The sequence below is a fragment of the Argiope bruennichi genome, chromosome X2 (genome assembly GCF_947563725.1).
Source record: "Argiope bruennichi chromosome X2, qqArgBrue1.1, whole genome shotgun sequence".
In the NCBI taxonomy this organism is placed as follows: Eukaryota; Metazoa; Arthropoda; class Arachnida; order Araneae; family Araneidae; genus Argiope; species Argiope bruennichi.
In genome coordinates, this window is record NC_079163.1 from 13,957,451 (window position 1) to 13,981,044 (window position 23,594).

Here is a 23,594-nt window from a genome sequence, read left to right on the forward strand (position 1 = left end):
ATACCCCATTAAAAGTTTTGATAAACTTCTTGAAGGAAAATAAATTAATTTAATTTAATTTTTTAATATGATTAACTTTCATTTTGAAATAACCCTAGGGCTGTTTTGGAGTGGACACCGCAATTTTAAACCATGGTCAGATGATGAGAACCACAACAGAAACGAGAATCATTCTTCATACTTTCCCGCCACACCCTTTTTGAGGAGCTTCACTTTCGAAGACTTTAATGTTCACCAGAATCTTATATGTATCGTAACTATTGTGGAATAGCGTTTCATTTCTGTGATTCTTCGGCCTGCACCCGAAACTCTGCCACGGCACTGCCATGATCCTATAATAACTTTAGATAATGAAAATGATGTCATTACCATGTTTTCTCAGCAACATTATGCATCAGCAGTTTATTTATCATACTGAAATTAAGTGTTTACTTGATAACTTTTAGCAATGTTGCCATCATGCATTCAAATTATTGCCATCATCAATTATTGACAATGTTGCCATCATGCATTCAAACCATAATTCATTTAGATCTTCTCAGTTTTTTATCCTATATTTGTCATTAAAATCCATATCCAGTTTTCTTTCGAGTCCCATCAATGTTCTCATTTGCACTCTGACCGTATTTGTAATTGTTCAGGCCTATCAGCCAATAGCACAGCGGCAGAAAGCATGGGATGCCTTGTATGTCAGTCATTAGGGTTTAAATAATATTTTTCAGAGGGTAGCATTTCTACTTTCCCTTTTCAATCACTTGTGTTGCAGTGAAGGATTTATGTATGTAGTTTGCAAACACTTGATTTTGTGCTCGTGTCAAAGGAAGCATGGGCAAAATAGCATAATTCTAGGTTTCATGAGTTAATTGAGAATATTTTATAGGTAGCAAGTTGCAACAGGTAAGAAATACATTTTTTTTCACTTTTTCAAGCCATACTTAACTATGCAAAAAGTTTTGACCACATTATTTTCAACAGTTGGCCCTACTAAGTCCAATTCTTTTGGGTCATGGGCAACTGATGCGACGGTTGCCTGGCAACAGGTCCCCTGCACCGTCTCCAACTTCCACAAGGAATAGAATCGATTGCAGAGTGACGTCACATCCCCACGATCTCTCGATAGCATCTCATGATCCTACAAACGAAGGCTGTGGCTAGAAATTTAAGAGCCTGGGAAGGGAAGGACAACGTGTCATTGAACTAATGGTGATATTTCACCAAGAAAAAATGTGTCGCCTTCTAAATATCTTTCAAAATATTTCTCCAAGTGCCCTCGTTAAAATTTAGGGCCCAAGTCTCTTTATTCGTGCAACTTGCATCAAAAGGCACTTGTCAGCCTGTTGTTTGCAACTAAATGTCTTTTCATTGGTTTAAATAATTTAATAAAGCAATAAAAAGTTGTAATGCTCACGTTAAAAGTGAAATATTTTGAAAATTAGTTTGCAGTTCTATTTTGTTACAACTATTAAATTTCCCTTGATTTCTCCACTTAAAGAGCTTTATGGTGCATTAAATTTTTCTTTTTCTTCTTCTTTAAAAAATGTGCATTGCTTGGAAGTCTTATTGAAAAGAATTTTAAAAAATGGTCCGTGCCTTACAAAATTATATAAAAAAAATCATGGATTTTCTTATTATTTTTAAGCGAACATATTTTCAGAAATTTTATAATTATCCTTTAACTGTCAATATTTCGAACTGTTTCATTTTAATTTCTAGAAATATTTTTTGAGAAAACTCTGTAATTTCTTTGTAAGTGTGTAGCAATTTTTTTTATTAATTGTACTCTGAAAATTCTGAATTATTTTATTATATATATATATATATATATATATATATATATATATATATATATATATATATATATATATATATATATATATATATTTAAGATTAAATTTCTAAGATTTTTGACATAGAAAAAGTATGAAAAAAATGTTGAAATAGATAAATGGAACCAAATTAATAAATTAATAATACATTAATAATATAAATAAAAATTTATAAGAATTATGCAGCTTAAGAAACAGAAACTAAGCTCACAAAGCATATAAATTATTAAAAAGCTAGAAAACATTTACCGCATTTCGAGAGATAAAACAAATATTCTTAACAATATGGAGGAATCTTAAACATTTTCCCGAATATAATCTCTCCTTTTCCTCTAGACACCAAATAACCGTACGATTCAATTTTCTTTCTTCTGTCCAATGCTGACAGTTCTCTGCATCACCCTCTTCACATTTATCGTTCTAAAATGCCTTTGGGTTAAAAGGATGGGAAATAACACATGACGTTTATTGCCGATCTTATGAAAGGAAGAGAGTATTCCGATTCGTAGCAACTATACTCGGAGAAACATTTGCTATCTTTAAATGAATAAAAGTATTTTGATCATGATCTAAAGATCCAGTAGGTGCATTATCCAATAGATTGAACAACTTCACTGAAGCGCTGATTTGTAAATAAAACTGTGTGCGCTTTGCGTACAACAACAATCCATATTTTCTTTAATGGATTCGTAACATAACGATATATGGAGTCTTGAAAAGCCCTTTAGTCGCAATTCATATATAGATAGATTTCATAAAATTATATATGCAAATTGTTTATTTCATCTTTAAACCGGTTTTCATAAAATTATTATTTTTATTAAAAAGATAAAAATTCATGGCGATAAAGATGACCCAAGGTATATTGTTGTCATGATTAGATAAGAGTTTTCACCAACTAAAGCAAAAATTGAGGAAACCATTTCTTATTTTATAACACTTCAATAATCTATAACCAAATAAAGAATGTACTTTTATTATCTGAATCAACCATTTGATAAATGACAGAATTGTATGTTTTGTTTAAGTTCACGGAAATTGCTAAGTGTTTTTATACTTCTAACACTATTCAGTTACAGCTAAATTTCTAATTGTTCAAATTCTCTGGTTATATTTTTTTTTAAATTTTCAATGAGACAATTTTTACATCGATGCAGAGCTTAAAATTGCAATATATTTTTCTCACAGGAATATCTTGAAATAGGAAAATTGTCTAATGTGTCAAATGTAAATTCAACTTTTCTGGAGGCTAAGATCTTTAATAAATTGAAATATCATCTTCTTCCTCCCACCGCAATAAAAATGTGGACTTTGCTCCAGGGCGAAAACAATACTACTCAGATTTTTATTTTCAGAAATGAGACCTTTGTATTTCGTAGTTTACTAAAGAAAAGTGATACTTGTGCATAATCTACATACTGGTGGAGAGACATAATTGCAAAAGATGGAAATTTGGTGATGAATCTCTGAAATGAGGTTAATACACAAGAAGCAGAAAATCGAATATGAGTTTTTGACGTTTTTTCCCTACCGATTAAAAAAATTTGAAAAAAGTATAATTTCATCATTTATTTATTTATTTAAGTCATTGCATTTTTGAGTTATCGTATTTACATGAATGCAATATTACAGGCCGACAGAAGGTCAACCCTTTATCAGATTTTGTTCCAAATTTGATATGGATCTATATTCAGAGGCTACACCTGCGTATTAAAATTTTTCTATCTAGGTTGTCATATTTTGCAGTTGTCGTGTTCGCTTGTACTCGGACAGTCGTTCAGACTAAGATTTCTTTTAAATGGATATCTTTTAACTTTTGATAGCAGTTTACAAAGTTCTCCCATCCGCTTTTAGTCCAAATTTTATCCATCTTCCTCAAAGCGCTTTTGAGGTGAGGTCTCAATGTGCGATGGTAAGGTATCGGGTTCGGAACCGGAGGATTTTAGGTTCGAGACCCGATTCCACTGAAAAACCGTAGTGTAAGCGGGTTTGGTGCACGTTGTATCCGTCGAGGCCAAATTTCCTCTCACTGGTGTGGTGCGGAAATTTGTAGAGAAGGTGCCAACTCAGGTGTCGTCCTCGTCATCTGACCGCAGGTTCAAAATTACGAGGTACATACCAAAATAGCTCTAGTGTTGCTTTCAAAGGGACTTTATTATAACTATGCCTAAAAACTGTGAAATAAATATCATTTAACTAAGTTGTTAGGTTTTTTAACTATCGCGTTTAAATGTATGCAAAAGTACTGACCGAAAGAAATTCAACTCCTTTATGAATTTTATCTTGTACTTAGACAACCAGACATACTTTCTCTAAATATATTTCGTTCAAAATTTGTAGGATGGTGTAAGGTCAATATACCTACTTTCATCCATTTTCCTCAAGGCAATTTTGAGTTAACATATTCATAGATAGACAGACATTATTCTAAAACAGTGTTTTTTAGAATCAGGGAAGAGATTTCATCAAACTTTCGAGTTCGAATTTTCTAACAATTGCAATACTTTCTAACAATTGCAATACTTTCTTTTAAATTTTGGAAAATAAACTTGTTTACTAGTTTCTAGCAAGACAAAATCAACAATTCACTTACACTTGAACTACGGAGAAGATGGGAAATTGTTTTTAGAAATAAAATACTTTTGATGTTATTATTATCAATTTTAAAATAGAATTAATTTATTGAATTGAAACAAAATCCTACTATTTCCAAACTAAGAGTTGGAGCAGATAAATAATATGTTGAAGAGAAATATTTTGTTTTCTAAAATTTGAGAAAAATATTCATCATAGAATGGTGTATGAAACAAACTAAAAAACTATCCCGCTTGCTTTATTATCGAGAATTCAAAATTATGACGATTCTCTTTTCCTCAAGGTTCTAAATTAGCTTCAAATAAAAATGCAAAGAAAGTAAATTTAACAACTTATTTATATTTCTGGTAAAAAAAAAAAGAACAAATTCTTCTCTTCTTTCACAGACAGTACTAAATATATTTATTTTGTGGCTTAGATTCTTTAATTTAAATTATAATTTTTCTCAAAACGTATCTTGTTATAATAGATGTAAGTAAAATCATAAATTGCTGACAATGCATAACATTTTAAGAAGCAAAAGCTTTGAATATCTTCTATCAATTTTTATATTTCAAAATCCCTTCAGTACGTTGAATATTAAAAAGTTATTGCATGGAATAGGGAACACTAAGGATGTTCTTAAAAGAATGAATGAATACTCCGTTTGAAAGATGAGAGAAAAAATATAATTGGATAAAATGCAGGAGGGTTGACGGGTGTCATACGACGAAACAGGCATTCAATCCGATATCTTGCAAAACGGGAACGAAACTGGCATTTTCCCTGAAGACGGGAAAAGACGAAATATGAATGGGGGAATTAATACAGTTTCTTTACCTAAATAAAAGATTTTTCGTCTGCCGTTCAAATGCATTCACATTTTATCTGTTGTCAGAAATTGCTTTTGACATAACAAGTTTCATTTGTACTGTTTAATTCATACTTTTTTGAGAAATGCTGAGCTGTCTAATTCATTTCTTAATTTTTTCCTTCCATTTCTAAGCTCGATAACATTTTGCATTCCTATTTACAATGGGAATCTAGCGCTTAATAATGAAGATAAATTATTATTATTTGTATATTATTCTATCACCACTTTTGAAATAATTTTAACGATATTTACTTTCAGAACCAAATACCTACTTTAAGAAAGCTTAATTTCTACATTTAGTTTTATATATTCTCATTAAGGTAGCATTATAAACTGAAGTTAAAAACACTAATAAAATAGAAATGGGTAAAAAAAGAAGCAGACTTCTGTACAAAATTTCGTTTTACATTACTTTTAATGCTTTCCATAAAAATGTTAATGTTTAAATTCGATGCCGCACTTTTCATTTGTTTCCTGAAGTATAAGAGTATGATGTTTTTCTTTTCACAAAGAAAAAAATATAAATGTAAAATCTGGAAACTGATTCATAAATGTGACTGATTTCTAATTGTTATCATACATGATAGATATATTAAAATTTTTAATTTCAGATATATGTATTATATATTTTATCATTTGATGTAATGATTAGATTATTACTTATTTCAAAGTGAAAATCTTAGCATTCCTAACTGATTCGCGAAATATACATCAACGCTTTTTCAGCTTCTTGTATCTCTTTCTCTTAGAATTTTGTGCAAAAAAGAAAGAAAAAAAAACTGCTCTTGACTTTCTGATTGAAGTACCTCCTTGTAATATCTAGTCCAACAACAACTATATGAATCAGCCATAAATTAATGTTTTGGTAAAACTGGTTATTTCTTTTAGGAAAAAAATTGCTATGAATTCTATAAATTCCCCTTTAATTATTTTCATTACATCAAAATTGTCTCTAATATAAAGCACTTAAATTTTTCCAGTATGATTTTTATAGAAACACGACGTCAAAATTTCAATAAAGTTTTTTTTTTCTTTTAATATCAATTTTTTTATATAATTCTTCATATACTATCAAACACATTTTACTTCGTTTATAGTAAGTCTACACTGATATAATGTTATTTAACAAACTTCAGAATTTCTTGAAAAGATCTTTAAATTGTAATTAGTGTCTAAATATATGAAAAAAAAATCACTAATCTTCCAATGAAGGAAAATTTATTAATCTTCCAATTCTTGCATGCATCGAATTTAGGCATATGAGGCTAAAGGTATGAATCTGAAAATATTGAGTAGACCCAAAAAACCAAGAAAAAGAATTGTTGTCCTTTTATCTGGATATTATTGCTTGGGCTTTGTTGCAAGCTGATTATATTGCAACACAAAGAGAAACTCACAGCAGTCAATCACTGCTAACAAATAAGTAATTCATAAAGCGAAGCAGTGCCTCGTGGAGGTGTAATACAATAGGTGAAAGAATGCAAGAAGAAATTCCGTGCCCTCTATGAGCAGACGATGCTATATAGTTCGATCAATACATTTCTTCGGCGATTTCTTTATAATAAATCCGTTGTTCTTTAGTGATTATTTAAATTATTTTTAATTTTTTTTCTTGGAATGGAAAGGCAACATAATTAATCAGTATGAATCAAATACAATTCAAGAAGATAAAATTCAATTCATTCTATATTTTGACTAAAATTTAACTTTCTTTTTTTTTTTGAGACTGCGCTCTTCCAGTCAATAAGTTTTGTTTCCTGTGACCCTTATACATCTTAACACGTGGGTTATAAGTTTCTGTAAGCCCCAGTGGCTTTATGATGAAATTTTGGATATGATGCCCGAGATTCCATGTTCAAAAAATTGATTCCGTCTATCTTGATGACTCGACATATTTACGGCCTAGTGCGGGTTAAATCTGATATCGTGGGCCAGGCGAGTTCCCATTGGTATAGCACGGTGCCAGTCCAAATGCCGTCCTCGTCATAAGATCGCGGTTTAAAATTACGTTTTATCTGAAAATAACTTTTACCAATATGAAGTTAATATAATTAAATTACATTGCTGTTTCATATTCAGTTTACAGGGCCTGTCTTTACAGGGCAGCTTCGCCAGATTGTTCCCAATAGGGCACCTCATTGTTCTTGATCTTATTTAATTTAGAATCAGATTTTTTTAAAAAAAATTTTCATAATGCTATTCCTAAAATTTTTCATATTCTTAAATTTGAATTCAAACCAAAGATTGTATATGTATAACTGATATATCAGCAGACTTGTCTTAAAAGTCAACAGCCTTGATAAATGCTCCCTACTATGCTCAAATAAATAAAGATAAAACTGTAGCTCCATCCTGAAAGGTACTACGCTACAAGTAAAGCTTTTGCCTTTTACATGTGAGGAAATAACTAGTTTACAAAATCAATACAACTTTTGAATCTTGTAAGATATCGGCATGCTTTTTGATAAATTTATTAAAATATGTTACTTCTGAAAGCAGAGATTCGCATATCGTTGTCTTTAATTAAGAATACAATTAATTTCATTTCACATAAGTCTTTATTACTTTTAGTTTTAAACGATTTAAAGAAAAGACATCAATACTGTGTATTCTCTACTTTATAATTTTTTTTAAAAAAAATGTGCATCAATTTAACAAAAAAAATTAGTTATAGCAAAATAAATATGAATTGATATTTAAAGTTTACAACGTTAGCTTATTTTACACATAAATCTAAAAAGAGATTGAGAATTTTCTTCAATAAATGGAAACGTAATTATTTAAATTCTTCCCAAATAAAATTAATCAAAATACATATGTAAGAATCCTAAAAATATACAAATAATTTATTTAATAAAATTCATTTCCTTTATTATCCTTCATAAAATATACATCTCAAAAATAATTTGATTTTTAATAAAATTTAATTATTTTGGCATACAAATCATAAGTATGCTATTCGTTATAAAACACATGAAACTTTTTCTACTCATTCTGAGTTAGTTTCTTTAGTTATGGGATATGTACATATATTATGCAATTGCTAGCTATTACCACTTCCTAATGAACAGCACATAAAGTTTCACATTTTAAGATTTCTGTCCATCATATTTATTTTAATGAATTAATTTCGTTCTTCTCTAAATTTATTACCAAAAATTTCTTCGGTCAACCATTTTAACTTGACTAGCAGTTAGCTTTTTCATTCTGAGATTCTTAAGTATTAGCAGTTTAAAGCAAATACTTATTGTCATAAATATTAGTAAGATTCTAAAACTACTAAAAAGTCATATCTTTATGCCTATGGCATGAAAAACAAATTTACTCTTTGAAAAAAGTTTGATAAATTTTTATTATATTAGTTCTTTCTTTATTAAAAATATATATTTTCAACATTAAGTTTTTAGAAAAGATAATTGTTAGAAAGCATTTATAAACAAAAAAGTAAACTATTTTTGAAGATTTGCTTTTACATTTTAATTATTTTGTAATTAGTATTTTTTTAATAGTAGAAAAATATATCTTGCTACTTTTTTGGAAGAGTGTTTCCTTTCTCTTATAAAATGTCAGCATATTCTCTTACAAAATCCTGATAAATATATCAAGAAGCATTGAATATAATTCACTGTGACAACTGAATAAAATCCTTCTTTTCCTGAAATGAAAATAATAACAATTTGGAATCGTGTCATTTGACAATGTCAACAGACGTGCAATATTGTCAAAAGGGAATTAGAAATGCACTGGCCCTAATTGATTTATGTCCGAGGATTGCGAACAATTTTATATCACAGGTGTCCCTAAAATCCGGTATGCCAAATATTTCAGACTTTACTCAGATTAGGAAAAGAAAAAGATTCCGTTTTTCAGTCCAGAGAAAGGCGTGAGATTGAAAAAGTATATTGCATTTTGTGCATATATATTTGTATAGTGACTTCTATACTAAACCTGCCTTGAAGGAAGGAAGTTTGTTAAATTATTATTATTTCAGCCGATTTGCTAATACGAACGTTACAATTCGAATTCATCAATGATTCGAATTTTTTTCTATGGAGCCATTTAATTTCTTATTAACATAATGTTAAAATATAGTTCGAATTTCGCATTTATCTTGCTTAGTAGGAAATCAAAACTAAAAATTTTAATTTTTTCTGAGTTGTTTTTATTTGTTTAATAAAGCCATACTTTGTGTTCTAAGCGATCATCAATAAGTAACATTTTAAGGCTCTTAATTTACTAAAAAATTGATTATTGTTCAATGTATACAATAAAAAAAGTCTATAAAAATGTATCATCTGTTTTTTTTATTTAACTTTTATAAAACAAAGGAGAATTATTATTTTTATTGAATAATAAATAACATTATTTTATAGCTTTATTTATTTTAAGAATATCATGTTGTTTATTATTTCTTTATATATTATTTATTAAGACTGTTAAATGTTTCGAGGGTTTGCAACAGTGCTTTCCAGTTGGGCCATGTAACCCTTAGGCCGGTCCTGGCAATGGGTGATGGTGAGGCAGGGGAGGAGGGATTAAGAATGTATATCGTCTTATCGATTAATTTATTAAAATGCTAAGTTGAAATGTGGCTTTAATATCCCTTACAAATTAACTTTCTGGTAGAATTTTGATCTGACATATTTTACAAATATTTCATCAAAAATATTTGTGGCTTTCCACTCATTTTTATTCATCTTTTGAAGCTTTCTCTTTGGATGTTTCACTGCTCTGTTCTATAATTCTTAGTGTCCTGTTGCATTCATCAATTTGGAGGACAGGACAATTGGGCATCTCTGTTCTATAATTCTTAGTGTCCTGTTGCATTCATCAATTTGGAGGACAGGACAATTGGGCTTCTCATTACTTTTTTTTGCATTGAACAAAAATAGTGAAATTAAATCTACTTATTACGAAAGCCTTTTTTTCAGCTACTATGGGCCATGAAAAATACAAGTGTTGAAAGCAAAAAGAATTTATTGCTAATGGTTATTTAAATCACTGTAACTTTCTGACGTTATTGCCATGACAATTCACAGATTTGTCATATCTATGGGCCAGGTTTCTTATACCCATTTCGAAAACAGTTGCCGGCAACGATATCAGATAGGATTTAACAGTCATTTGAAGCTCCTCATTAGTCTGGAATTATTATTTTGGCATCCTAGCCAATTCTTCAATTCAAGGAAGAAGTGCTACCATTATTTTCCAAAAGGAGTACAAGGGCTCAAGACTTTTGTATTAGAAGATCTTGTTCAAAGAATTGTTCAAATCGTAGAAAAGAATGAAGGGTGCTGGAATCTCAAGCAATAGGCTGTCTACAAGCATGCTGAAATTACGAATTTGGCGAATTCATGTTTAGACATTCCTCATCCATGTTCTTTTCTTAAAATATATTTCAAAGAATTTCAAGACTAATGAGAAACTTCAAAAAAGCGTTAAGGCCCATTTATCATCACTGGCGGCAATTCTTTTTGAAGAGGGTATATGAAACAAGACACAGAAATGTGACAAATACCTGAATCGCCAGGACAATTATATCGAAAAGTAACATGAATCTACGTAAATGTTAGTAATTAATTAATTTTATTTATTACTTTTATCTTTTTTAACGATTATTAAACCATGAAGAAAAAAAACGGCTGTCCTACAATATTTTAAATGTTCTAATTATTTACAATCTGATAAGAATATTTTACGCTCCATAATTGGTTGAATGATATTAAAGTTCAAGATGACTGTAATCTTTTTAAATGTTCATGAATAGAATAGGAAAAGTATAAAATAAATTATTTTAAATGTACCTAACTAGAATTCGGGATTGATAATTGTTATATAGAACACAATAAACACCTTAATATTTAATATTCAGCCTTAGAAGTATGTACAGCATTTATTCATATTAAATAAATTGATTAGCAGTTCAGAAATTTTATGTTAGAGACAAAACCAATGAAGTCAAAATTACTTTAGCGCGTCATTTTAGGAGAATAAAAACGCCACAATCTAAGAATGCATTTATTAATAAGTGAATATACCTTTTTTTACAAGTTGATTGAGCAATTGTTTTTCTATTATTAAGAATTTTTTATCAAAGTGAATTAAATAGCTGTTATTTTCAGAAACAAAATCTTTTTTATACGTTATAAGCAAAATAGATAAAAAAATATTACCATCCCATTTGAAAGAATTTTATTTAAAAAGGAAAAACAACTGGATTCTCGATTATTTTTGAGCAAAGAAAATACCAAAACTGACATACTAGGTAGTACTAAATTATATTCCTAAATTATTATTGCTGAATAAATTAAAATAAAATATCTATTAGTTATTCTAAAATATTTTAATCAAGTTCTACATTAATTTGCAAATTTAAACAAAACTCCATCTTAAATATAGCAATGAATGGAATGATTTTACGTTTATCATCATTGAACTTCCTTGAAATATTTAAATTTTGTGTTCTAAAGCTTTAATATTTTGAATTCGAGATGTCATGGAGTTTCATATTGCTGCATTTCATGTGACTCAACTATTAAACCTAACAAATTCTTTTCCAAGATGTCACTTTTCTTTCTATGTATTTGATAAGGCCACTTTGTTCAAAAGTACTTTATCTTTCTTCACTGCAACCTTCTGATCTATTTTCAATTTAATTTAAAAATAGAGAAGTGGTTCGACTTCAGTCTCAATAAAAGGAAATAATAAGAAACACGAATGAGTGAAAAGTGAATTGCTTTCAAGCAAATGTAAAATGCAATACGATAATCAATAGCTGAGATATACCTGAAGTCCTGACTTATTTTCAGACTGAAAAGAGCGTTGAAAAGTAGAAAAAAGGATATCGTTCCCATGGAAACTGTCATCCAATGTCTTATTATCATTTACCGTTTACTTACCATCCTTCCATTCTAAGCACTCTCAGTGAATTATTGAATTTTTTTAATTAAAATCTAAGAAAATCGACTTCACAGTTGAAATCGAAAAGGAATGAAATGTGATACTATACGAATTCAAGAAAATGCCTAGTTTTCTTTTCAAATTCTTTGAAATGCAAAATACTTATCAGAAAAACAATCAATAATTGTGTTTCAGATAACAGAAAAAAAAGAATTAGATTTTACAAATCGCGCAGCAGTATTTTTTAAAACAAAATATTCTGGTAAGAGGAAGCTACAGTTCAATTCATTTCGGCAACTGACTTTTTATTCAATGGCTTAAGACAATTATTCTGAAAAGCATGTTCATGCAGTAGGAGTAAAAAAGTTAAATTATTTTTAAAAATCAACTTTGAAAGATAAATTATTCTGATTTAAAATGATTGCATACAGTAATCTTTTTTCATCCTTCTGACACATTTTAGCACAAAAATGATGAATGAAAATGATGATATATGCATGTACAAACGAAAGTTTAATTTTATTCATAATGTTAATGTAGATGCGCATTATAGAACAGCTAAATACTTGTTTATTATATTCCAAATTATTGATTTATCTTTTTCTTAGGCTTATTATTTTCATCTAAAAATTATTATTTTGCAATTGAAAGGAAAAATAGTTAGACACTTTTACAACTATAGTGCTATAAAAATGCATTCATGACTGTAAAAAGATGTGGTCACAAATTAATTATAATAATCAAGTTTTCTTGTTAAATATCTAAATATTTTAAGGTCAGGTCAATATTGGCATCTAAAATTCATATTTTGTTCAATTGAACAAGATATGAAATGCGAAAATTCAATCCATTTGTAAAGCTTACATTAAGATAGTATGAAACTAAGTAGATGATGCGAAATCCAAAAATGGAACTTAAAACTTAATTGAAAATCTTTGATATGTGCATCATATAATCATTATGTTTTTGTCCTTAACGATAATAATATATAATAATATTTCAATCAAGTCATTAAAAAATTTTCTCTTGAATAAGATACTTTATAAAAAATTTTTAGAATCTTTCGAAACCTTTGGGAATCTTGAAATTCGTGAAAAGTTTAGTTTCAGATTCAAAAATAGTATTGATGATTTAATTGTATTAATCATCAATTAAGCCTATGCAATTGATGATTATAACTAAGTATGATTGTAACTTAGTATATGCAATTTGAAGTTGAATGTACAAATCACATTTGCACAAAGTCTAATGCACATTTATATTTTTATTAAGCTCAAGAATGGGGTTTTTCAATCATATATTTATAATATACTATTCAGTAGTCTTAAATACTTTTATATTTTAGCATGCATTTCTTAACGAACAAGTGTCATAAAACATTCATATTAAAAAATAATGAATAAAAAATAAGTGATGGTTGTTGACTAAGTATATCCAACTAATGTGTAAATGATGTCATGGGATTTTTTAATCATATATTTATAATATACTATTCAGTAGTCAAAAATATTTCTATATTTTAACATGGATTTAATATCGCGTATCAGAATTCTTGCTGAATCTTAATTCCTGCTGATTCTTAAATTATATCCATAATATGCACAAAAAATATTTGATATTATGACATATATTATTTTTCAACATTGTGTTTCTTTCTTTATAATGTTTTGATTGCTAATTTCATACTTTCTGTCTCAGGATTTATAAACTAAAAGAAATCACTACATATCTTTAAATACTGTATTGCTGACAAACTATAAGAATTCCCAACAAAACCAATGATTTTGCTATTTGCAACCAAACCAATGATTAGTAAAGAAATTAAAATGTTATAATGCTTTAAAAAATTTCCGGATTAAAACAATATTAAAGTTTCAGAGCTACAAAAACTCACAAAAACAAATAGCTTTCAGATGTATCTATCAATTTTCTTTAGAACTAATTGTTATAAAACTATGCATGTGGTAACTTCGTTTAGCAAGACATTAAAAAAACTTAAAAAGCCATTTCTCAAACGAATGAACTCCGACACAATATTTTTAAGGAAATAAACTTTGAGTATATATATATATATATATATATATATATATATATATTAAAATACAAGCAAGATGTGTTATTAAAGCTGTAATGCTACTTTTGTGTTTGAGAGGTACTTAAAAACTTGTATAAAACCTCCTACGTTTTTACTCGACGGAAACTTCAATAATTATTAAAATTTTCTTTGTTAATATAAGTACTATAAATATCACGTTTAAGATCTAAATGTCCAGTAATCAAAATTCTCTTCGAGATCTATATGCATGTTCAGCATTTATCGTAGATGAAATCAAGTGAAAAAATTAATCTATTTTTATTTAACTTGACTTATTTCGTGTTTATAAAAATGGAATTATGTGTTAAAATTTCCCCCCTCTTCCATATGTAGAAGACTTTTGTAATTTTTTTTCATTTGTGTATACTTATGTAGCGAAAATAAACTGATTTGATATTTTCAAGCCCTATCAGTTAAATAATTAAATTTTGATTACATATTAGAAATTTGGTTATGAATTTTAGTAAAAAAGGTTCAAGATTCCATAATATTTATAATAAGGAATTATAAATTTAAAAATAAGCAAAAAAATATTAAATTATTATTTTTTTCTTTTTTATATACTAATAAAAATATGTTTGTCTACTTTTTTGTAAATTTAATTATACTTCTCTCACATCAAATGATTTAATGTTTGATATATTTATAATAAAAATGGATGCAAATCAAGAATATGGTTCATTTCACAATAACGCTTTGGAAATAAGATTTAAAGATGTGAAATATCAATACTTCCCAAGTTCTGACGAGAATGTATGTAGCAATCATCTACGAAAGAGAGGTTCTTTCCCCGCACGTTGTTGAATCAAGATCGTTCAATAGCCATCGATGTTGTCTTAGCAACACATGCATACCCTTACTTATGCATCAGCACATGTGCTACGTCATACGAAATGGATTCTGACGGACTGTGCATTTTTTATTCTTTTATCTAGAAGCTTCAAATGCCAGTAAGAAAATATAACAAAGAAAAGGGGGGGGGTATTCTTTTTTTGTTTGAGTTGTCTCTTAAATAATAAAAAGGGGAGTCAAAATATTTATTCAAATAAAACTAAAAATATATGATTGTTGTTTCCTATTTCATTTCAAACTCAGTAAAATATCATGCAATAAGAAATTGCCTATATAAGTAATATAATTTTTAATAATTTTTTTTGCTTGTTTATATCAACGTAATTAGGAAACAGGTTTCATAAATATGATTTTGCACTTAAATGTAACTACTATAAATAACATTAACTTAACTAAATGCACTGGAAAATAAAATTCAAATATATTTCTATTCAAACAATGAACTAAACGTCTTTAGAATTCAGTATTAAATTCACATAAAACCACATGGTTTCCTTAGAGAATGTCTTATCAAATAAGTTGCTCATTTTAATATATCTCGAAATATATAAATATTTAATATATCTCGACTTTAGAGTTTTTGTTTAGAAGTAAGATTCTTAAAAGCTTTTACAGGGGTATTAAGATTAGAAGAAAATTAGTAATTATTGTTAAAGCTAGAAAACTCCACTCTGAATATACAGAAATGTCTATAATTTTTAAAATTTGAAATTACTGTTAAAATTAAATTTTGAACCGGTTTTACCTTTTACAAATTCTATCATCTTAATGTTTTCCAAAAATTTACTACCGGAAAATCGAATAATGTATTAATATTTACATGCATTTATATGAATGTGTATGTTAGTGTTATTAAAAACCACGCTTTTTCCCGAAAATCAGTTTAATATAAAGTTAATAAAATATAAGAATAATTAACTAATAAATATTGCAAATAAAAAATATAAGTGGTTTCTTACCAGCTGTAAATCAAAATCCAAAAAAGTCACATTGTAGATAAAATTTTGTTAGATATAATTTAGGAATGATATTAATATTTATTTATGCTTAATTTTGGACACAGTAAGCTGTCGAATTTAGAAAATATATACCATATGACACATTTTAAGTGGAATTTTAGCATTTATTTCGCATTTCATATTTATTTGGCACATGCTCCTCATTTTTAAATATACATTCTGTAATAAACAATCATTTTCTATAGTAATGATTAAAACTGCCTATGGCATCTTGAAATTATAATGCAGAGATATAGATTAATTTTTGATATTATACGCAAAATTTAAACTTTAATATTTGAAACTAAGGATTGAAAAGATGAATTTTGTTAAGCTAGCCATCTCCTTATTTATGCGTTGGGATGCATGATGAAATCATTTATTCCTTGCTTAATTTGTCCTTATGCTTTCTTTTCTGTTAAAAGGTTATACAAAAATGTTATAATTCCTCCAATTTTAATCTTATTTCTCTTTTTTTATTACTTGCAATGATATTACTGAATGGAATCATTAAATTGTTTTATATTTTCTTTTTGTGGTTTTATATTAAAAATATATTGAATTTGCATCAATATTGTTGTCCTGTTGCTTAACAGGTTTCAAAGAAATTATCCACATTGACGACATCGCAGCAACCATTTGTTGCTTATCCGAACAAAACTTTTCTTTAAAGCCAACAGATGGCACTAGTAACTTCAATAAGTTCGTGCGCCTCCTACCCATATCACTAGTTTTAAAGAGCATGGTAATAATTACATTTTTATACATGATGGGAGGGGCTTATATTCATATGTAATGTGATATCATCATAAGAATCGATATGACTTGTTCTTAATTTATGCGACCTAATACTTAGTTCTGCATTTTCTTTTTCTGCTATTCTAAATTTGTTTGTTGTATGTTTAGAGAGAAATTTATTTAAAAGTATTTATTCTAATACCACTAACAAACTATTCAGGTTTTATTTTAAAATTAAAACTTTTTATTTTGCAGTTTTAAATTAAGTAACAACATTGAAATGACGAATTGTTTTTTTTTAAATGTTGCAGTAATTTAAGAGAGAATTCAATTAAATTTGAGAGAGCAAGAGACAGTTTTTATAATATTGATTAAGAATATTTGACGGTTAGTATTGAAAAATATTACTTAATTGAAAGATAGTTTCTACTCCCTGTTTTATGATTTTTATGATAAATTATAAAGAAATAAACTGGTTTAGAAAATGAACGAACTTTAGATTAATTCAATAATTAAATCTCATATTTAAGCTTTAATATTCATAAGGTGCTCAGGATTTCGTTTGTAGTACAGTTACAATTCAAAAAATGATGATACTCATAACTCTTCAAACAGTCTTAAAATTACACATCTCTGTATTTAAAAGTAACATTTTACTTCATTTAATAACGTTGGACTACGATTTAAGAACATAGTTGACCACTTATTCAAAAAAATAATATACTTCATAAATGGCAGCATTGAAATATTTTTATTTTGTTTATGATACGAGCTTAGTACGAAAATAAACTAGTGCATTAGACTACTTTAGAGAGACTTCCGAAAACTAGAGTTTCACTTTTGAACTCTATAAAAATGCATTCTAATCTTAATCATGGCTTTACACAATGTTACGAGTATTCTCTAGGTTCAATTCACCTTTGGACATAATTGAAGTTGTTATTCTGAGGAAGGGAGCTTTTGTGAATTTCAAAGATATTTCGAATGAGAATAAAAATATCCTTCATTTTTATTAATCTCTTTTATTAACCCTAATTTCTTATCCCGTGAAATCTGTTGGTTGGAATTCAGTCTATTTTCTACTACATTCTGTTATTTTCGAAGACAAATGTGTTTATGTTTTACTATTAAAGCGTAGAATTACATTACGCAAATTGTAGGATAGCATATAAATAACAGTTCGTTTCGGCTGTTATTCTGGCTTTCAAACATTGTATCTAAATAGTTCTTTCCCAAAATCGGCAATAGCAGAATTATAAGATAGGAATCAAAGAATTAACAGCAAATTCAATTTCATTCTCTTTGACCTTTTCTTTTAAACTTATTGAGTGCAAATAATCTGATATGCTTTTGATTTAATTGTTAAAATAGTCAGTCACTAAAGCAGACAGATGTAAATAAAAATAATTAATTTTTGCTTTTTCATTTGCCCTAAAAACACCGAATGCGGAATTTTCATCAGAAAGCGCATGTTAATAACTATAATGGCTGTTGGGCAAAATTGATTGTTGATATATCTACTTTTTAATACATAATTTGGTATCGGTTTTTAATAGTAAAGAGTACGATTTGGCATAACTATAAAAAGCCTTATTCCAAATTTTTTGGAAACTTCCAATAATCGTAATGTAAAAGCATAATACAAAAGAAGAGATATATTAAAATAAACAAGAAAATGGTTTATTATCTTTAAAAAAAAAGAAAAATGTATTCTATAGAATTTTAAATCTGAAAGTAAAAAATGAAAGGTTAGTGCAAAAATCTTTTAAAAATTCAAAGAGAATAGATAGCATTAATAAATACATATGTTTTTTTTCCTTATTTATTCAACATTGCATCGAATGTCGTAGTTTCAATCTAAAATAAGAGTGTCAATATTAAACTCCGGTACCTTACTTGAAAATATATGTAGATTGTTACAATTTAGAAAACGCATGCCTTACTTTTAATAAAGTACAAAATATTATAGAACATTTTTAAAAATGCCTGTTATTTATTTATTTTAAAAAATTATACGCATGGACGTTTGTCCCAGTCTGCGTAGCCAGTCGATAAGGGCTACTTTATAGGAAAGTTAGCACTGATGAAAAAGCGTTTACGCAAAGAAGTTTAAACGTCGATAGATGTAGTACTTCAAAAGATATATTATTACTTTGAAAACAATAAATAGATTACATTTCAGTTTTTTTTATTAAAATGTCATTTGTAAATGAGAAAATTAAAGTGAAATCTCAAATTTTATTTTATATGTCCCACCCGTTTCCTTGTAGGATTTGCGTCTTTCTCCAGCAATTCGTGCTGATTACACTTTCCAATCTCACAAACCCATTCCAATCAAGACAGTGATTACATTAAAATACAGGGATTATTCTCTGTCGCATAAAATTTGATCTCTCTGGCGCGCACCTAGGTAATCTTCTTTGTTTTTAGAAGCTTATCCAATCACTGAAATACCCATTCAGAAATGATCGACGTGGCTGAAGTAATTGAAGTGAAACACTATAGGTAACGTCAGAAAGTGATTTAGTGCTTAGCGTTGAATGACGAGTTATTGTTAAGTGAAGCATTCTCGATTGTCCTTTGACCAGACTTCACTAATCTCCGTAATCACCTCAAACACAAGCTCTCCTTAATCCTACTGTCAGTTCCTCATCAGAGGATTAAGCCGAGAGACAGCAACAAGCCTCGGCTACGAAGCAGACCCTACCAACTACCTCGGCAGCTGACTTTCGGTTGAACTCGCGTAAAGCTCTCTCATAAAGCAGAGTTAAACGAGGCAATTTAAATGCTCCATTCTGAGATGCTGCGGATAATGGTGGACAAAGAGTTAACTCCTAATGGATGGAATGGTTTAACAAATACTTACGGATTCTTAGAGCTGATTAAAGGTTGACTTGACTTTCCGCTCTCTTTGTAGAACTCAAAGCGAAGACCGTCATAATTTATTAATATAATTAATTTATAAGGTATTAGATATGGAGAAAGTGATTTAAATTTTAGGGAAATTATCTTCGGCAGGAAAGCTTTAATGAGCTTTTGTGTCATTTTGATACACAAAAATAGATGCGTGTGTTTCGCTGTTTTACAAAAGCGTTTCAATTTTCATAAAATTAAATTTTTGAATTGTAAATTTCTGAATACGGAACTTACTAACATAAATTGATCATCACATCAATAAATGTCTGGGAAAACTAAAACCGTTAAGACTACCATAACATTTTTAAGTTGATATTTTCCTTCCAGCCGCCCCATGTCGAGAAGCAAAACAAATATTAATACTGATTCTTATACTTACTCATAAGTATAGGAATTTGTCTCATATGTAAAGGGCAGTTGAAAAGTTCTTACTTTTAAAAACTTTTTGATGAGTGAATTCATCTTTCTTCATTACAATTTTTCAAAAAAAGTTGGCTTCAAGCTCAAAGTTGGTTGTTCACAATAAAAAAAAAATCTGTTCGATTTAACACGGCTTTCTATCGAACACTACATCATTTTACTTTGCTATTCATCTTTCAAGCAAATACTAAAACTGAGTTAAAAAATTTCATTAACTACACTCAGTAGACTATTTGCTCTATATTGAGATATTACATCTTAAATAACAAAGACTTATTTTATTTCCTACTTCGTTTTTCAGTCCAAACTAGCAATTTGAGATGAATCAGTTAAGTGCAAGAAAATGAAATGCTCGAAATAGAAGTGCTGACGGTTGGAAGAGTAAAATTGGACAACTGATGTTAAGTAGTTTTTAGAGCAGCATTGTTTCCTTCTAAACCTTCTGAAATAAAGGCAGCTTAAATTGGTCCAAATAACTTCAAAGAAAGCAAGTCTCAGAAGACCTTTGCAATCTGAGTTTTAAAGAAGGTTGCTTTTGTAAACCTTATTTCAATCTTTTACGACGAGTGGAACAATTTAGATCAAATTACTAACAATTTGCACCACTTTTATTTTCCCTTAGCCAGTAATCAAATCTTAAGAACAAAAATATTTTTAAATCTCGTTATCTTTTTATACGGCAGAAACATAGCTACTGTAACATACAATTCAAAATTGGGCAGTATCAATTGTAATATATAATTATTATTATTAATTCTTTTTCAGTAAAAGTAGGATTTTTTATGCTAATGAGGCAGGTATTATATACTTTTCATATGAGTTTTGAACCCTTATTAATATTCATTTTACATTTAGCTTCTTAACTTATGTCCAACAAAGCAATAACTAAAAGATATTTTAATTGTGAAATATTTCTGTAATTTAAATTAGAAATTGTTGTGAATTTTTATTTTTCACTCATTTCTTAAAGTAGAAACTTGCAATAACATACAAATGCTTTTTTATTATAAGGAATCAGAAATTGAACTATTTGATATTCAGTTTTTCTGTGAGCTATTCACTCCTTTCTTTGAATTCAAATTTAAATCCTAAACTCTATAAATGAATTAATAAACAGATATAGAATAATAATTAATAATCACGAGTTCCTCATTCCTGAATTAACAATCAGGAATTAATCTGAACTCCTTAACTCTTTTTTTTATCTCTTCTACTGTAAATTTTGCAAAATAAAAATTCGAAGCATTTTTTTTTATTTTAATCTATTAATTATATTTTGTATCTGAAATAGTTCAATAAGGTAGAAAAATTGAATCTTCTATTTTTTTCATTTTTATTTACCAAATTTCATTTTTTTTATGTAAACTTATTCGAATATATGGGAAAATCTAAATGCACACTTATGTATCAGTATATTTGAAGATATTTAACAATCAAATTACTTGTTAAGCCTTTTCATTGTGCTCGTAAATGTAATTCAACAAACCATGTATTATATTTTAATACCTTTCGTAATATTGTTTTGTATTTGGCCTTTTGAATTTACCTCTAGAGGCTCAAAAATTACAGCTAAATCAAAAAAAATCCTAAAATGGAAATTTCTTCATGCTTTCATTATTATATCTCTTTCATATCCTCTGAGTTACTTTATTATTTGCTATGTAGATTATATGTCACTAATCTACTTCCTTATTAAACAGAACTAGGAACAACTTGTTCTATACAATGAAATCGGAGCTGCTCTGTAAAGAATGAAATTAAAAAGTGTAATTTATCTAAATAAACTATGATTATTTGAGTAGTAACTGGATTTGAAAATATCTTTGTCAAACAATAATAAGTAAGCAGATCTTAATAACTTGTTTCTTTTGTTTTCAAAGGAATAATTCGAATTTTGTTTTTATTGCAGGAAGTTCGTTTGAAGATGGTTGATCCAAAGTGCTACTCCTCCAAGACCTCCACCTTGGAGAATCCCATCAATTTAAGTCATGAATACGACGCTGCAGCCTTTTACAAGAATACGAATAAGCTCTTTGGCGTCAGCCCCAGCGACATTGACAAATACTCCCGCGTCGTTTTCCCAGTGTGTTTTGTCTGTTTCAATCTCATGTACTGGATCATTTATTTACATATCAGCGATGTACTAGATGAAGGCATTGTGCCATTGGGTAGTAAATGACCCTTCTCGTGCATGGTCTTTGGTTTTGGTCTTCTCACCAAGGACAGATACCAGAGAAAACATGAAGGTTCGCTTCTCCACGAACCTCTTATTAGCACCAGGCTCTTAATGTATGTTGAATGTGTGTGTGTGTTTGTTTTCTACGGGGAACTTCGCACTTTTAATTTTGGTACCAGTCACCTCATCACTGTCATATGTTGCATCTAGTCTAGATACCACAAGAGGAGGGAAAGAATCTCTTTGAATTTTAAACCAGAACATATACCCTATGGAAAGACGACGGTATTTTGTAGGATCGACAACAATTGCTTTATTTTCAAGGCTTCTGGAATTTTCTTTCGCGCCAACATTACTAATCGTTCGGCTAATAAAATGGAATTAGCCCAAAGGATGAACATTTTCTATCCCCTTATCTTCAGTATCCAGTGGAGATCGTGATAGTATATGTTACTTGTTTATGTTCCATTCATATCTCATGTCAATGTACATCTAATCTCGCGTACACACAGTAACAGCCCTACAATACAATCTCTTATTTCTGGTTTCTCATTCTTCAGAGCTTATCAACATATTCATTGTTATTTCAAGGCAGATTAAATAAGGACTGCTAGATTTTTGTCAGTTTTTGTCACTAAATTTTGTTATTTAGATAAATATTTTGAGCATTCAGAAAAATAACTTTCTGTAACCCACGAACTTAAAATCAGCCGCGATTTTTAAGAAATAGTTATATTTTACAAAAGAGAAAAATGCGCTCATAACAAGAAAATATTCGCATAATAAATATCTTATAATAGAGATTAAATTAAATAAATTGATTCTTTAGGCCATTAGAAACTAGGCATTTTATTTATTTTCTTAGCTCAAAATCCGCCACATTAAATTTTTCTGAGCTCTAAGCGATCAAGTCCTAAGATAAAATAAGTTTAATAGTTGATAAGCAAACACAATTCTTTTAGCTTTATTCATTTAAAAAAATAAATAATTTTTTAGAAAAGTGTTAAGTTTTTTTTCAGAATATATTTCATTATTAATTGCAGTAACGCTTCATTAGTGAGCGCTTCCTTTTTTTTTTTATAAATAACTAGATAATGGTTTAACAAATAATATCTTACATACATTTGTTTATATCATTTACTTTTATATGAATTATTAACAGTTTTATGATTGCGTGCATTGAATGCTTATATTTGTATAGTTTTAAATTGTGATGTAACAAATA

General features: G+C 28.5%; 1 protein-coding gene across 1 annotated transcript in view; it reads left to right on the plus strand.

The window, feature by feature from the left end:
• The window catches only part of LOC129960267 (gamma-aminobutyric acid receptor subunit beta-like), a 397,888-nt gene extending 374,511 nt beyond the window's left edge, over window positions 1-23,377 (plus strand). Inside the window, exon 8 of the mRNA XM_056073555.1 lies at window positions 22,103-23,377. Within this exon, the coding sequence (XP_055929530.1) occupies window positions 22,103-22,372 (270 nt within the window). The 3' untranslated portion in view covers window positions 22,373-23,377. The remainder of the gene's footprint in view (window positions 1-22,102) is intronic.
• The last annotated feature ends 217 nt before the right edge of the window (window positions 23,378-23,594 follow it).